The sequence below is a fragment of the Callorhinus ursinus genome, unplaced genomic scaffold (genome assembly GCF_003265705.2).
Source record: "Callorhinus ursinus isolate GAN/ISIS: 27379988/994484 unplaced genomic scaffold, GSC_fseal_2.0 scaffold3, whole genome shotgun sequence".
Classification (NCBI taxonomy): Eukaryota; Metazoa; Chordata; class Mammalia; order Carnivora; family Otariidae; genus Callorhinus; species Callorhinus ursinus.
The window spans coordinates 66715021-66730135 of NW_027397065.1; the positions used below are offsets into that span (position 1 = coordinate 66715021).

At 45.6% G+C, this 15115-nt stretch overlaps 1 protein-coding gene across 4 annotated transcripts in view; it reads left to right on the forward strand.

Moving 5' to 3' along the window:
- ADAMTS12 (ADAM metallopeptidase with thrombospondin type 1 motif 12) overlaps positions 1–15115 on the forward strand; it is a 297469-nt gene that overhangs the window by 271073 nt on the left and 11281 nt on the right. For 3 of the 4 annotated variants that reach the window (XM_073891049.1, XM_025867427.2, XM_073891051.1), the window contains 3 exons: positions 1158–1310; positions 7559–7735; positions 10717–10860. In XM_073891049.1, the coding sequence (XP_073747150.1) occupies positions 1158–1310; positions 7559–7735; positions 10717–10860 (474 nt within the window). The remainder of the gene's footprint in view (positions 1–1157; positions 1311–7558; positions 7736–10716; positions 10861–15115) is intronic. The other variant, XM_073891050.1, reaches the window with a different exon arrangement.

Sequence of the window (15115 nt, forward strand, 5' to 3'; positions counted from 1 at the left end):
AAGGGATGCAAGAAAAATCAGCTGAATGAAAGAATGAAGCACATAGAATAAAGGAAATTGGCAGGGTGGGTAGTTTTCAAGGTGACCCCATGCTAAACCTGAGGTATTCAAGAATTCCAAATAAATAACAACATCATGTGAGGAAAGGGCTGTACGTTACCAGCGTTACCAGCAGGGCAAGTGGTGAAAAGTACCACGTTGTAACGTCTTTCTAGCCCCAGAGCACGGTCTGAGGATCCACGGTGTCGGCCGCACCTGGGAGCTGGTTAGAGATGCAGAATCTGCAGCTCCACCCCAGACCTGCTGACTCAGCCCCTGCATTTAGCAAGGTGCCCAGGTGACGCCTACGGACGCTGAAGTTCTAGAGGAACTGCTCTAACAGATAGCGTATGGTGTTTTGGAGGCAGAGAGCCCCAGGCTTACTCCTTGGTCAGGCCAGCTCTCCAAGCCTCATGGGGTTTATTCAGCACGGTGACAATCCCAGGCTACCCACGGGTTTGTCGTGGAGAGGAGGAAGTGACATAAGGTCATTGCGGTGTTCTGACAGGCAGATGCGTGGATCTGACACCCCCTATGCACTGATTGACAGCACTGATAAGAAGTGCAGCCGGCAGTCGGCCTGCAGCCCCCAGACATTCCGGCCAGGATGATTTTTAAAGAGAAGCAAATTTCCCCTTGCTTTTCTTCTCATGCGCTGATCAGGGATTCTCATCGCAGGCTGTTTATTAGAATCACCTGGGGCATTTCTTTTTTCTTTTTAAGATTTTATTTATTCATTTGACAGAGAGAGCATAAGCAGGGGGAGCAGAGGCAGAGGGAGAGGCAGGCTCCCCGCCAAGCAGGGAGCCGGACGTGGGGCTCGATCCCAGGACCCTGGGATCATGACCTGAGCCGAAGGCAGCCGCTTAACCGACTGAGCCACCCAGGCGCCCCCCCCACCCCCCAGGGCATTTCTTTTTACATTGATGTCCAGGCCCTACCCAGGGAGATTCGCATTCGTTTGTCTGGGGCGGGACCCCAGCGCCGGAATTTCTGTGAAAGGCCTGCGGGCGATTAGGTGAGCGTCCAAGAGTGAGAACGCCTGACTGCAGGCTGTGGCAGGGGGATGTCTGAGAAGGCGGCCCTCAGCCTCTGTCCTGTCCCCCTCCCTGCCACAGTGCTCCACCAGCTGTGGGCTAGGGGCCTACTGGCGAAGCGTGGACTGTAGCACCGGGACGGATTCTGACTGTGCCGCCATCCAGAAGCCCGACCCCGCTAAGAGGTGCCACCTCCGTCCTTGTACCAGCTGGAGAGTGGGGTTGTGGAGCAAGGTAGGTGACCGGGCTCCGCGGGTTCCAGGGGGACAGCCTTGCCACGCGCTTGCTTGCGGAAGGAGGCGTGTCTCCTCCCTTCCTCCTTTGCTACCTCCCTCCTGCCCTTCCCTCTGATACCACCTGGAGGAGTCAGTCCTGGGCATCACCATAGGCCCTCTCAAAGTTACCCAGCAGCCTTAGAACACGTACAGGGCTCAGTGTGCAACATCATTTATCTGCGTTAGGCCCCTTCTCCCAAAGTAAGGCTCCGATTCTGGGGAAGAGAGGGACAGTAGGGTTACTCCCTGAAAGATTACCACACATCCCTTTGATACCTGCCACCCTCCCTTTCTTCTGCTTTCATACTATTTTTCTTTCAAGAACGAGTGCTAGTTCTTTCTTTTTCTTCCAACTTCTTACAAACTCAGGATCCAGCAAAGACTAAATGCTTTGCTACAAATTCTCTTCCATATCCAGAAAAATCTCAAGAGACATTTTATATTCCTGACCCGGCCAAACGTTGAGCAGTCCTAAAGGCCCGCCTTGTTATCACTGGGAACAGTCCTTTCCTTGGAAATTGTCTAGCTCAAAGAAAGGACAGATGTGCGAAATCATTCACACTTTTGAAAAGACACTCCCATGAAAAGTACCAGGAATTCTAGCCTGTGAAAAACCCTGCATGAGAGATCCAGAAGCAGTTCTCTGGGGTCAGACCTCCTGAGGAAAGCCCTGCTTGGCCGGCCCATCTGTCTCTGGGTGTCCTCTCTCATGGCGGGGGGGTGGGGGAAGAGGGGGGCTGCAGGGCTATGTATGACCCCCTGTAGCGCATCTGGTTCTGGTGGTTTCCTGGGAGCTCTCCCATATCACCAGGCCTGCCAGAATGAGATAACCACCACATCCAGAATCGGATCCTCCAAGTTACTCCATTCCTCTCACTCAAGAAACTGTTTCTTCTCTCAGGATACTAGATAAACCTTGTCAAAGATGTGGCTTAAACCCTGATCCTCAGTTGCCCTGACTTCTGTGTTTCTATTATTATGGGTCTTACACACCTGACTTTCATTTTTCCCAGGCATGTTAATTTAGATTTTATCTTAAATTTTGACAAGTAAGTGTAATTCCTTTGTGTGTGTGTGTGTGTGTGTGTGTGTGTGTAATTCCTTTTTAACTACCGCATCATTAACCACTTCATACAGATGTCTGAAGTCCAAATCATGCACCAGGAAAGATTTGAGGGCCTTCTTCGTTTCACTGTTCTATTAGGACTTCCAAACATGCTCAGAGGCAAACCTCCAAAACCTAGAGTTGGAGCATAGGCCCTTTTAATGTCTTTAAATGCCCAGAGGGTTTAGATTCTGCCATGTTGATGGTTTGCCTTTTCACAGATACTTTCTCAGAGGGAAGAATTCTAATTTTACCTTGAATCTTCTGCATTACCCCCCCCGTCTCTGCCCCCCATCCACAGACACCTTAATCCTCATAGGACTGCGGGTCTGCCTCAGCCAGCCCCAAGCCTACAGGTAGCACCCCTGAGGCCTCTGGGTCACTCGCCAATAGTGCTCTCGCTTTGTGATGGCTGTGAGTTGTGCTTGTTTTACTGGCTTCTGTCTCCAGCACCATGGGGCTCCCTGATGAAGCCCGAGGCAGCTGCTGTGGACATGTTCCCCTGTGTGTGAGAGTAGAATAGGACTCAGTGTTCAGCCTCTGCCTTTACCATGTCTAGAAGCAGTCTTTCAGGATGGCTTGCTTCCCCTTCACGCATCAGTCTGTCTGAAGCAAAGTTAAGGTTGTAGTCCTTGGGTTTGTCCCAGAGGCATGCTTGGGAAGACGGCTGTGCAGAACTGAATCCTAAAAGTGGTGCTGGGCGATGGATGGGACACGTGTGGGTTGGCAGCCTTGCTGTGTCATTACCAGCATATGACACTGGTGCATTCATCTGAGAAACTGTGTTTCTCACACCTCTGAGAAGTAAAGTGGATGATATTGCCTCCACTTACCTCATAGAGTGGTTATAAGGATCAGAAAAGAAAATGTTAGTGAAACAGCTTTGTAAATGGTCAAAGACTGTTCAGAAGAAATCCTGGGCAAACTTTGAGCTCCAGGTAAAAGTCAGGACTGGCTCTTAGGTGCTTACTATCCTCTGGCTTCCTGGATTCAGGGCAGAAAGCCTGTAGACAGGTGACCTTGGAGAAAGTTCTGTCAACAGGACTGGCTGGAGCAGGTGTCTACTCCCCAGTATTAAGCAGACAAGGTGCTCAAAGTGTCCAGGAACTTTGGAGGAGTTGACCTACCTTGGGCCCTGGCACTCGCCGATACTATCACGTGCCTAGCATTACACAAGAGCTTTAGATCATCAATTCCATTTTCATCCAGCTTAGGACCTTCTTTATAATTCCCACTGAGGAAATGAAAGCTCAGGGTGTTTAAATCACGAATGCTCAATCACACAGCTGTTACCAAATGCTCCCGATTTTAAGAAACCATCAACAGGGGGACACGTCATCCAATTAATGACAGCTTTTCGGGAAGAAAGAGAACACTATACAATAAATATGTACATCAGTTGTAAGACACATGCCAATTTCAGAGCATTAAAATTTCTATGAGGAAAAAAGAGGGAGCGTCGTCATGCAGGAAATTCAGGAAGTGACAAAATGGGTTTGAAAAGCCTTCCATTGGGTTTGACACCAAAGCGATGCATCTCCCACAGCTCCACTCACCGCCTAGTGGAACATCTTGATCCCTGCACCTTCTGAAGTTTTGTAAACTGGTGATTTGACCGCCCCTTTATTTGCTTTCTGAGAATGAGCACTTCCCTTTTCATAGTTAAATCTTAACAGATCTTGACTATTTCTGAAATGAATCAGAAACATTTTTACATTTTTTCTTGGAATGTTCTGTCTTCCCTCGTAGGCCGTGTTGCACTTTTATTTCAGCAGTCATTGACTTTTGCTGGAAAGTGAGAGAAAGTGGCAGTCTTTCCTTATGGTCTTGGGTTTCAAATATTTGCTAATATATTTGCATATATTGCTAGTCTTTCTGTCTTATTCTCCTTCTTGCCTTTGTGTTTATTAGATTTTACGGATTGTCAGTGGCATTGCTACATTTTTTTGGATCTGAATTTTTAGAAACGAACTCATAAGGAAAGAGCCCCTTTCTTGCTAAATACAGACCATCCCCAACTTTGATATATAACATGTTCCCAGGAACATATATTGAAGTCCAATGTGCAGACGTCAAAACATAGAATTGCATGTGATAAGGGATCCTCTGTCCCCAGAAAGCAAACATTGAGTAGCAAGAAGGTCATTATAGACTAAAAATCACAGCATTTATTTTATTCTTGGTATAATCTGTTGTATGTCTGAACTGTCAGACATGTAACACCCCTGAAGGTTTTAGATTAAGGGATCCCTAAAAAATAGAGGAATGACAATGAATTAGAAACATTTAGGACCACAGGAAGCATGAACCCAAGACCACTCCAGTGAGGACTGATGTCCAGACCATGGGGCTCTCCATGATGGCCCCTGCCCGTCCCTCTGCCCACCCCCACTCTTTGCCCTAGCATTCTGACCAGCTTGCTATTCCCAAGCAAGTCTTGTTTCATAGCACTGTGCCTCTGTATATGCCATTCTCTCCATCTTGAATGTCCCCCACCCTATTTGTCAGCTGAGTGAGCATCTACTTATCCTATATGCTTCAGCTCAAACTTTGGCTCCTTCATTTAGACCTTTCCTGACCTCTTCAGGTGAAATTGCCCACCTCCTCCATTGTGCCCTCACTAGATCATGAACAACTTACGATGTAATCTTTATTCCTTCTACTCATTTATGTAACTCTCCTCTCCTGTTAGATTGGAATATAGAGTCTGGAACATAGAAATGCCCAATAACTGTAAGGGAAGTGGGGGTGGCATGGGGGAAGAGATGGAAGGATGAATTTTGATGCTGTTCAGCTTAGAATTTTTGGAATGAAATATTTAATCTTAAGGGTCTTACGAAACTGTTCAGCATAAGGAAAGGAACAGAAAAGAATTTTTTTATATCCCAATTTAGTATTTGGTTCAACTTGGAAAGCAAGGAAAGTATTCTGAAATCAGAACAGAATACAAATGCAGCGATCCCTTATTTCATACCACTCCAGAATGTTGGGATAGTCTAATCATCTAGTTTAACCTTTCTACACCAATGGAGAAACAGAGGCTGAGACGAGCGGTGGTTAACCCACAGTCAGGTAACCACTTGCTGTCAGGATCACACCGGAGTGCAGTCTACCGACCTCCCAACGCTATGCTCGAGCATTTCACTATTCTTGACTGAACACCCTGTGTGAGTCCAACATGGAACGTGTATCAGGATGACTTTGTAAATCAGAACAACACAAGGGAGAATTGTGATTTCATTTTCTCTTCCAGTGGCTCCTATAAGCTAAGGGTATTTTTCATTCTAACTTGATCTGGTCTGCAGATCACACTAGTTGAGCTGAGGTGGTAACTGGAAAATGAGCACTTTTGGTCACAGTAGGGCATTGGCCAGGCTTTTTGTTCTAGTCTGACTTCTGTCCTCAGTCTGGTCCACAGGCTCCAGGTTAGGAAAACATGAATCCAAATGACTGTCCTCTAGGGCAGTAAGAAAATGAATATAATAATTGGCATTCAGCATACAAACAGAACAGCATTAGGAGTGATTTAATATCCTGCCCCTTCTCTCTTGCTAACTGAACAAGAGGCTGTTTTGAAAATGGAATGGAAAAGTCATGGTTTAGTGAGTGTCTTCCATTGTTTATTTCAGCATATTAATAAAGTTCATTTCCCATTGAATGAATAACAAAGGGGAATGCTAATTTGAAAATTAAATTTTGAAATAACAGATTGCAGCAACAAATGAAAAATAGGAAAATAAAATCTCATTTCATACTTACATCTTGTAAAATTCCCTTGTCCTAATACAGAGCCCTGTTGCTTTATCACGTGCTATTTCCCAGAAATCTGTTTTGTCAAATGAAGGGCTGCTTTGTGTGGAAATTATTAGCATGTTTCCTCATTCGCTCTGTGGCTGATTTCAAACTGACAGTTACTTTTTACTTTGTGCACTTACCAAATGGCCGGAAAGTGAGGTTTTTAAAAAAATTTATTTATTTATTTATTTATTTATTTGAGAGAGAGAGAGAGAGAGAGAGAGCATGAGCGATGGGGAGGGGCAGAGGGAGAGAGAGAGGCAGACTCCCCACTGAGCGGGGAGCCTGATGCGGGGCTTGATCCCAGGACTCTGGGATCATGACCTGAGCCGAAGGCAGCCACTTAACCAACTGAGCCACCCAGGTGCCCAGGAAAGTGAGGTTTTTTATTTGTGTGTGTGGGGGGGTGCTGTTTGGCAAGTGTCATTTATTTTTAAGAAGCTAAACATTCAATTTATGGAAGCATTAGAGCATCAATCTGTCCCTTGTCACATGGGCCAGCAGGATGCAGGAGATGCTATGCAAGCTGTCGGCATGTGGGAGGCGGGCAGTGAGGAGGGCCTTGTAATGGCTTTCCATGAGCCTGTGCTGAGCAAACTCTCAGTGATGAAGGCAGGGGATGTTGGCTGTGGGAGGAAGGATGGTGGTAGGGACAAGCACAGGGTTTGCTCACTCCCATGAGTCAAACCACTGAGCAGTTATTCCAATTAATTCCCTCATATAGGCCCTTCACTTGACAAAGGGCAGCCCATCCTGCCTTCAGAGTCACGGAGCAAACAGGTTTTCAGCAGGATTCTGAGGGAGAGATGGGTGTGGCTTGGCAGAGACATCCCCGTGTGGGCAGCCTCGGTCACCCAGGATGACGACACACCAGAGGGACAGGCTGCCCACTGAGGCAGACCTGCACCTGCAGACACCCGACGCCAGGCTCTGTGGTCTTCACCACAGCCCTGGGAGATGCAGTTATATCCCAGTTTACAATTATGACACCTGAGGCTCAGAATGTTTCTGTGACTTGCCCAAGAGCTCATGACAAGTGAGTGACAGAACGGGACTTGCCACCCAGTTCTTAGACCTCCCCACCTGTGTTTTCTGACATGGGCGGCCCCATCTTTGGTTGCTGCTTGAGTGACTCCCTCTCCAGGGCCTGTGAGGGAAACAGCTCACTTGAGCTAGACTTCACCCTCCTTTGTGCCTGGAAGCCTTGGAACTCCACGGTTCTCCCTGCAAGCGCCCCTGGAATCCAGGGGAATGGAAGCCTGGCGCCAGGGACCCAGGTATCCCCTCCTGTGTCCCTCTCCATGCAGTGCTCCAGAAACTGCAGCGGGGGCTTCCGGGTCCGGGAGATCCAGTGTGTGGACAGCCGGGACCACCGCAGCCTGAGGCCGTTTCACTGCCAGTTCCTGGCCGGCATTCGTCCCCCACGGAGCATGAGCTGCAACGTGGCGCCCTGTGAGGAGTGGTGTGTGGAGCCCTGGAGCCAGGTATGGCCTCCAGATACATCGTCCACAGACCCGGGCAAATGTGAATCTCTATGTTACCTTGCGAGTCTAGAGGTCAGGGAAGACCACCCGTGCATCGTGACAATGACAGGCCTCCACTCAGTGGCCCAGCACTGTCTGGAGGAGGCCGAACAGGTCAACCTAAAGACTACGTTGTGTGGTTTCAGCTGTGACAATGCAGTGTTTTAGCACAACCCAGGTTCCCTATGGATATACTGGGCACAATTGGGGTCCATGTTGGGGGAATGTACTCAGACCACTCTGAGGAGAGCCATTGAGGGCAGAGTCTCACATCCCTCTGCTAGGCCTCTGCCTAGTTGAGCTGGGGGTCATGGCCAGCTCCTTTCCACACACAGTATATTTTAGAGTTCCACCTCTCAGTTCAATGCCCGGATCATTGTTTATACAAATAAAAGGAAGTGTGTTTGTGCCTGTATGTGTCTGTCCTCTGTTTTGTGAGGGCCTAGGCTCTGCTAGGTCTTTGTCCTACGACAGCACATGAACGGAAAGTGACTGTTCTTCTCATTTGCCAATAGGCAAGTACATCAATAGCTCCCAAAAACTACTCCCAGCCATATCCATGTGTGGTAGAAAGAAGAAAAAAAAAGGAACCCAGCATATTTTGAGTGTGTCTGTGGGCTAGGCATTTTGCCTACAACACTTGGTTTAATTCTCGCAACAACCCGAATAATAGGCTTTATTAATTTCATTGTATAGGTGAAGAAATTGAGATTCAGAGACTAAGAAATTTACATGCGTTCACACAACTAGAAAATAAATGGTGGAACATCAGTTTCAGCACAAGGCAGACTCCAGTGCCTGTGCTCTTTGTACCGTAGCAATTTGCCCAGTAGGCATCGAACAAAGAGTGAACTAAGGAGAAAGAGTGAATCAGTAACTGTTTGGGGGGGTGGGGGGGGGGGGGACCAAACCGTCCACCTGCTCTGGAAAGGAAGGTGGTGAACCGCAAGTATAGGATACAGAGTGTCAAAGCTTACAGAAGACTGCCCCACCCCAAGCCACTTCCCGTCTACATGTGAAGCAGCCGTGCTGATTCCTGAGGCTCTGGGCCAGTACCTGGTGCTTTCTGGGGCAGCAGCTACCACTGTCCCTTCTTTCTCCTCCTTCCCTGCTCAGCTCTAGGGCACATAAAGTGCCTGCTATTCCCACACTCTGGACCTGCGCCTCCAAGCCATCCATGTATGATGAGCCTGGTGACAGGTTTCAGAATCCAGGAATCTGCAGAGGAGCCTTGTAGAGAAATGCAACTGTAGGTTTTTAAAGATGAGCCATCAGATCTGCTCTCTGAAAAAGATGTATTCTGGGAGCCCCAGCCAGGAGCTGTTCCCTGAAGGGCTCCCACCACCCTCTTTTCTGAAGTTGTACTCTGTGTGAGCAAACCACACAGTTGGAAGACTACCCTCTGAGGGAGATGGAAAATGCAAAAATCATTTTGAGTACTTCGCTGGAGCTTTTGAGAGTCTGGGAACCCTTAGGTGCTTTACCCTGACTACTCATGATGCTACTTTGTCTGTACATACTAGCAGACTACCATCATGAGAATATTGTGGGCCCCTTCACTTTGTCAGCCAGCCCAGCCTTCCAGCATGGAAGAAGCATTTCTGCTGTGGGGATGTCTCTACAGGAGAGCTTCTCAAATTTTAGCACACTTCAGAATCACCTGGAGGGTTTGTCAACACAGAGATGCCTGGATCCCACCCCCAGAGTGTCCAATTTTGAGGTCTGGGGTGGGGCCTGAATTTTGCATTTCTAACAAGTACCCAGAAGATGCTAAAGTCGCTGGTCCGGAGACCACACTTGGAGAACCGCTGGTTTGTACTTTCTTCACCTCCTTTCCTGGACATTATGTGGCCAGGTGGCCCTGAATATATGCACACGTGTAGGTATGATGATCTCAAGTGGGGGAATCCCTCTCCTCATGTAGGGTTAAAAACAACAAATATGCAAAAAAATCCATGTTGATTCTCAAAGTTGGAATATCGTGAAAGCAATAGAATAGTTCTTTTATTGAGCAGAAAGCATTTATTGCATGTAATTATCCTGTTTTCTATGGCACCACCACTCAACGTCGTGCCTGATGTGATGGGCAAGATGTTGCCAACCATAATTATTTTGTTGTTGCTGTTGTTGTTGCCATACCATAATTAAGATTTTTAAAAGTACTTTCTTTTTAATTTTTAAAATTTTATTATGTTATGTTTCAAAGATTCTTAGTGGATAATGTAATTTCCTTCTAGAAACCTTAGGAAAATGAGACAGTAGATCTTATAAAATTATATTAGTGAGCAAAAACCTGACATGTTTTAGAGTTGTATCACTTTAGGAATCCAGCTTGTCATCTCAAATTTGTTTTTGTGAGCATTATAGTCAGTGGATCAGACCCTGGGGCAAACCCATCAATTCCCCTATTCCAAGTATGGACAAATTTAATTCTAAAGCATTTTGTAGTAGGTAAGGAAGACTGAATCCCATTTTAAGAGGAAATAAAATTCTATTGCAAATGTGTGCTCCCTGTTTGGACTGTTGGAGCTAATCATAATGAAAACACCTACATTTTACATTCTGGTTTCTAGATACTTGTGCTAGAAGTCGGAATGCAAATAGCATGACGTCCATTCTGGAATGACCACTCATTTAGGTTTTTAACCAGAATTCCTTCTGTGTGACATACTGTTTTACATTGAACTATGTAGCATCTTCTGATTTTTTTTTCTCCTCTTCATATCCTCAGAATGCCCTTTATTAATTTCCTTCTCTCTCTTTAATTTTTGTTTCATCGCTGTTATGCGGTCATCACGAGGACCCTGGCGCAAATTCCAGTAGAGACACTGGTATTCTTAATAGCTCTGTAGACAACAAAAATGATAATAAGAAGGTCTTCCCTGATCACTGCAAATGTCGTCAGGTGATTTTTACCTAAACGTGTCCTTGCCCTACCTCAGTGTTCCAGGTCCTGTGGAGGCGGAGTTCAGGAGAGAGCCGTGACTTGTCCGGGAGGCCTCTGTGACTGGACGGAAAGGCCCACGCCCACGGTGCCCTGCAACAGCCACCCCTGTTGTCACTGGGCCACTGGAGACTGGGACCTGGTAAGAGTCGGTTATATTCCCTTCCATTTACTTTAGTCTTTTAAAAAATAGCATTTTTTTCTCTTGATTTCAAAGGTAAGGTACATTCATTGTCAATGTTCAGTGTCCCCATTGATTTACAGAGGGTTTCTACATATTTTAGTTCGGGTACTCTTCTGCCATCCACACCTCTAAGTCTGCTAAAAGTTGATCCTTAACTGACATGTGGTTCAATGTTTACTGTCTTGAGCTCAGAAGAGAAAAGTTCAAATACTATCAAAAGAAAACAGATCAAATACCAATATTATCCCAGAGGCACAAAAACCTAAGGAAAGGCAATTTTGGGTCCCAATACCTTGGATCCTGGGGCTTTTCCTGAAGCAATCAGGAGTGGATATGCCCTGAAGCTTGAGGCTTAGCCTGATTTTGTGAGTTTCAGATCTTGTCAACCCGCAGATCAGCTTGCCAGATGGCCAGCCTGTTGGATGGAGAGACAAACAAAAAATTAAACTGCAAATGAGGGAAAGATTGATTGTCCTCACAGAGTTTACTTGTTATGTAAGTAACTGTATCAGTGACACTGACAACAAAGAAAATTCTCCCATAGACAGATTGTGCCATCCCTCTGATTTGTCATATCCTGGATTCTCTAGAAAATAGAGTCTTAAGGCCAAATCTAAAACTTTATTAGGAAATACAATGTCAAGGACGTAGGGATGATGGGAAAGAGGAGGGAGACAGGGAAGGAGGGGAAACGAATATGAGTGATACGTTACCAGACTGACCACGTGTCCTAACTGACCACTGCTCGGGGTCAGGAACAACTGGTTGCTTGCTCTCAAAAGAAGGCCTTCTAAAAGCTGTATGAACTACCTCCTCTTAGGGTAGTTTGTCCAGGGGCAGGAAGGGAGGAAATGATCTATTGGCTCCTATCTCTTGGGATTGGGTAAAAAGTCTCCTCTCAGATGACTAATATCCCCTGTTGTCCGGGGTTATTCATGTGTGGGCATTGGGCAGGCCCCACCATGTCTCATGTCTCAACAAGAAGAGAGTCGGGAGGTGAGAGGCACACAGCATGGACATGGTGAGCAGGCCAGTGAGTTGGGCTGTGCCTTCCTGAAGTTGGTTACCACCTCAGCGGGGACGGATCAAAGGCCAACAACTGGGAGACGGGGAGGTGGGGGGGGGGTAGGCAAGAGGATCTGATACACAAATCCCTCAACTATTAATATTTTTTAAAGTAGTTTGTTCTTGTATATTTTGATAGTTATAACACAGGCCAATGCAGTATTTTTGCCAAATGTAATGCCCCCAGATACTTTGAAGCCGCTATATCCTTATTGATTCTCATTGTTCAGAGTGGTGCGGTTGCTCCTGCATGCCCATGACCGGTTCACAGGCTGGCATGTGTTCTTGAGAAAGGCTTCTGCTGGCACATCCAACTCAAGGTTGTGCTGGTCTCTGACTATCACCCACTTGAATCCAGGAAGAACAAGATGATTCATTAGTGCTAAAGGGACATTGTACATGAATCGTGTGGCCTGCAGAAATATAAAAAATGCATCGTTTATTATTTTCATAGCTTACAAAATATCCAGGAGACAAGGAAAAATGATGTCAGCCACTTCATTAGGTAGACAGGGCACATAGTACTTTCTGTGAATTCCCTATTTTCACTGGCATCTAATGTTGATTCATGAATTGCCAAAGGAGATACCGGTGTCAGGGCAAGCTTTTGTTTATGCATTCCACTGAGCTGTCTGCCAGGGCTAGCCCCCAGCTTTCACCCTGTCCCCATGGGTCATGTGAACAGTGGAAAATGTCACGTGCAATTGTAATTTTTTTCATCTAAATGTAATTTAATCACTTTATATTTGGGCATCTTACAATATCTCCCTTGGAAAATGACTTCATTTTCTGTTCCCTAGAAATTCAATTACTCCAAAACCAAATTTCTTCATCCATCCTTGAGTTCAGAACCTTTAAGATGAAACCCAACAGGGCGCCTGGGTGGCTCAGTTGGTTAAGTGACTGCCTTCGGCTCAGGTCATGATCCTGGAGTCCTGGGATCGAGTCCCACATCGGGCTCCCTGCTCAGCGGGGAGCCTGCTTCTCCCTCTGACCCTCTTCCCTCTCGTGCTCTCTCTCTCTCTCATTCTCTCTCTCTCAAATAAATAAATAAAATCTTTAAAAAAAAAAAAAAGATGAAACCCAACAAATAAATGTGTGTTTCGGGATTAGGCTTTTCCAAAAATACCCTGGAGTGGGGGGGGCGCCTGGGTGGCTCAGTCAGTTAAGCACCTGCCTTCAGCTCAGGTCACGATCCCGGAGTCCCGGGATTGAGCCCTGTGTTGGGCTCCACCCTCAGTGGGGAGTCTGCTTCTCCCTCTGACCCTCCCCCCACCATGCTCTCTCTCTCTCTCAAATAAATAAATAAAATCTTAAAAGAAAAATACCTTGGAACCTTGGGTAACAATATAAGGATCACTAAGCAAATCATATATGACCATTAGAAGAAAATACTTGCTATAACATGAACTATCATGAAAATGTTAAAAATGTGGGCCCCATTAAGGAACACAACAAAATCCCATAGAAGATTAACAACTACAGATGGACATTTTTAAGTCTGTCGATTCCCTGAGGCTCTAGTACCTTATTATTCATTGTAAAGGAAAGCTGAACGATATTCTTTCTGGCAAGAAAGATAATGATAGCCCAGAAAATATTACAGTAATGACGTGTGAAGCATATCCTGCTCTTAAGGAACTCACTGAGAAGAGGAAATTATCAAAAACACCCCCTTTGCCTGTAAGAGTGCAGTCAGCTTCTCATTTTGGCACTTAGGTAGCATTCAGGTTGTAAAAGGTTTTGTGTGGTGGTTGTTCTTCAATTTCCAGTACATTTTTTTCAGTTATAATCATCTGTCTGGAGTTAGAACAGAAAGCATTAAAATCAGTGAAAAACTTAAAATACATAGACTGACTCAGCAGTTCTACCTATAATAATTTAGCCCACAAATACATCATCAAACAGAATCCTAGATGATGATAAAGATGTTCATTGCCGTGTTGTTTGTAATAGCAATTCCTATAAATAACCTAATCTGCTCTGATAGAACTGGTCAATCTATTAATTTATTATAGTATAGCCCTTTTAAGAATGAGGTAGACCTATATTTCTGAGTTGTAAAAATTTCTAACAGCATAAGTTCAAAATTGCTTTAGAGAGAGTTAGAGGTAACTGCCTCTTGGAGGTGGACATGAGTTAAAGTTTCCCTGGAAGAGCCATGTGTCAAAAGTCCATCAATTGTGCATATCAAAGATGAGGGGACATGAAGAGTGGCTAACACCTACCAAGCCAGCTTTGGGAATTGCTCTTGACCTCCAACACCTATTATTAAGTGAAAAAGGCAAATTATAGAGCCCAGGTAACACATGTGGATGGGTTGAACATATATATTTGCCTCTCTTCCCCAAACTGCATTCAATAGAAGAGATAAAAAAATTTAAAAGTGCCACAAATCCACAAAGACAAGAGGACAGGAAACAGTATTGGAGAAGGAGTCAATAAAATTTTGGAAGCTAGAAGCAGATAGCCAAACTTACAGTTGACTTAGCATGCCAGAGAAAGCTGAAAACTGTAGAATAGCAGAGATTTCCCAGGTACCTCTGAGGCAGCAGTGTGTGTGTGGGGGGGGGCGGGGGGGATGGAGTTGCTTGAAAGTTTATGAAGAGAGGCAGTTGGATCTTTAGATCTTTCCTACATCCTGACCATAGCCTGGAGGTCTTCTCACTGGAGAAGCAAACCAAGAGAGACTTTGGAATCAGTCCCGGTTGGTAGGGACAAAAGAGCTTATCTCACCAATGATCAAGTGAAAATACACACAGTAAATAGTGTCCTTCCCCCAACAGAGCTCCACAAAGGCAGTGGACTGGGTTAGCCCCAAGAGAAAAAAACCCCACATAATAGATCTCTTCCTGATCACCTTATATAAAGCACCTGTCAGTACCTGCCACACATGAAACTTCCCGTCAGCTCGTAGGTACCTCATCTTAAGTCAATAGCCTAGGATTACTGGACATTTGAAAAAAATCTATCATACCAAGGACAAAATAACACAGAACAAAAGAAACTCCAAGGAACAGAGACCTTGAAAGAAACATCGAATTCCCCCCCGCCAAAAACTATACTCTCTTCAGAGAAACAAGAGACTACATCCGTGACATAGCTTCCTAGTACAGCTATACAAAAATATTCAGAGAACATAAGAAAA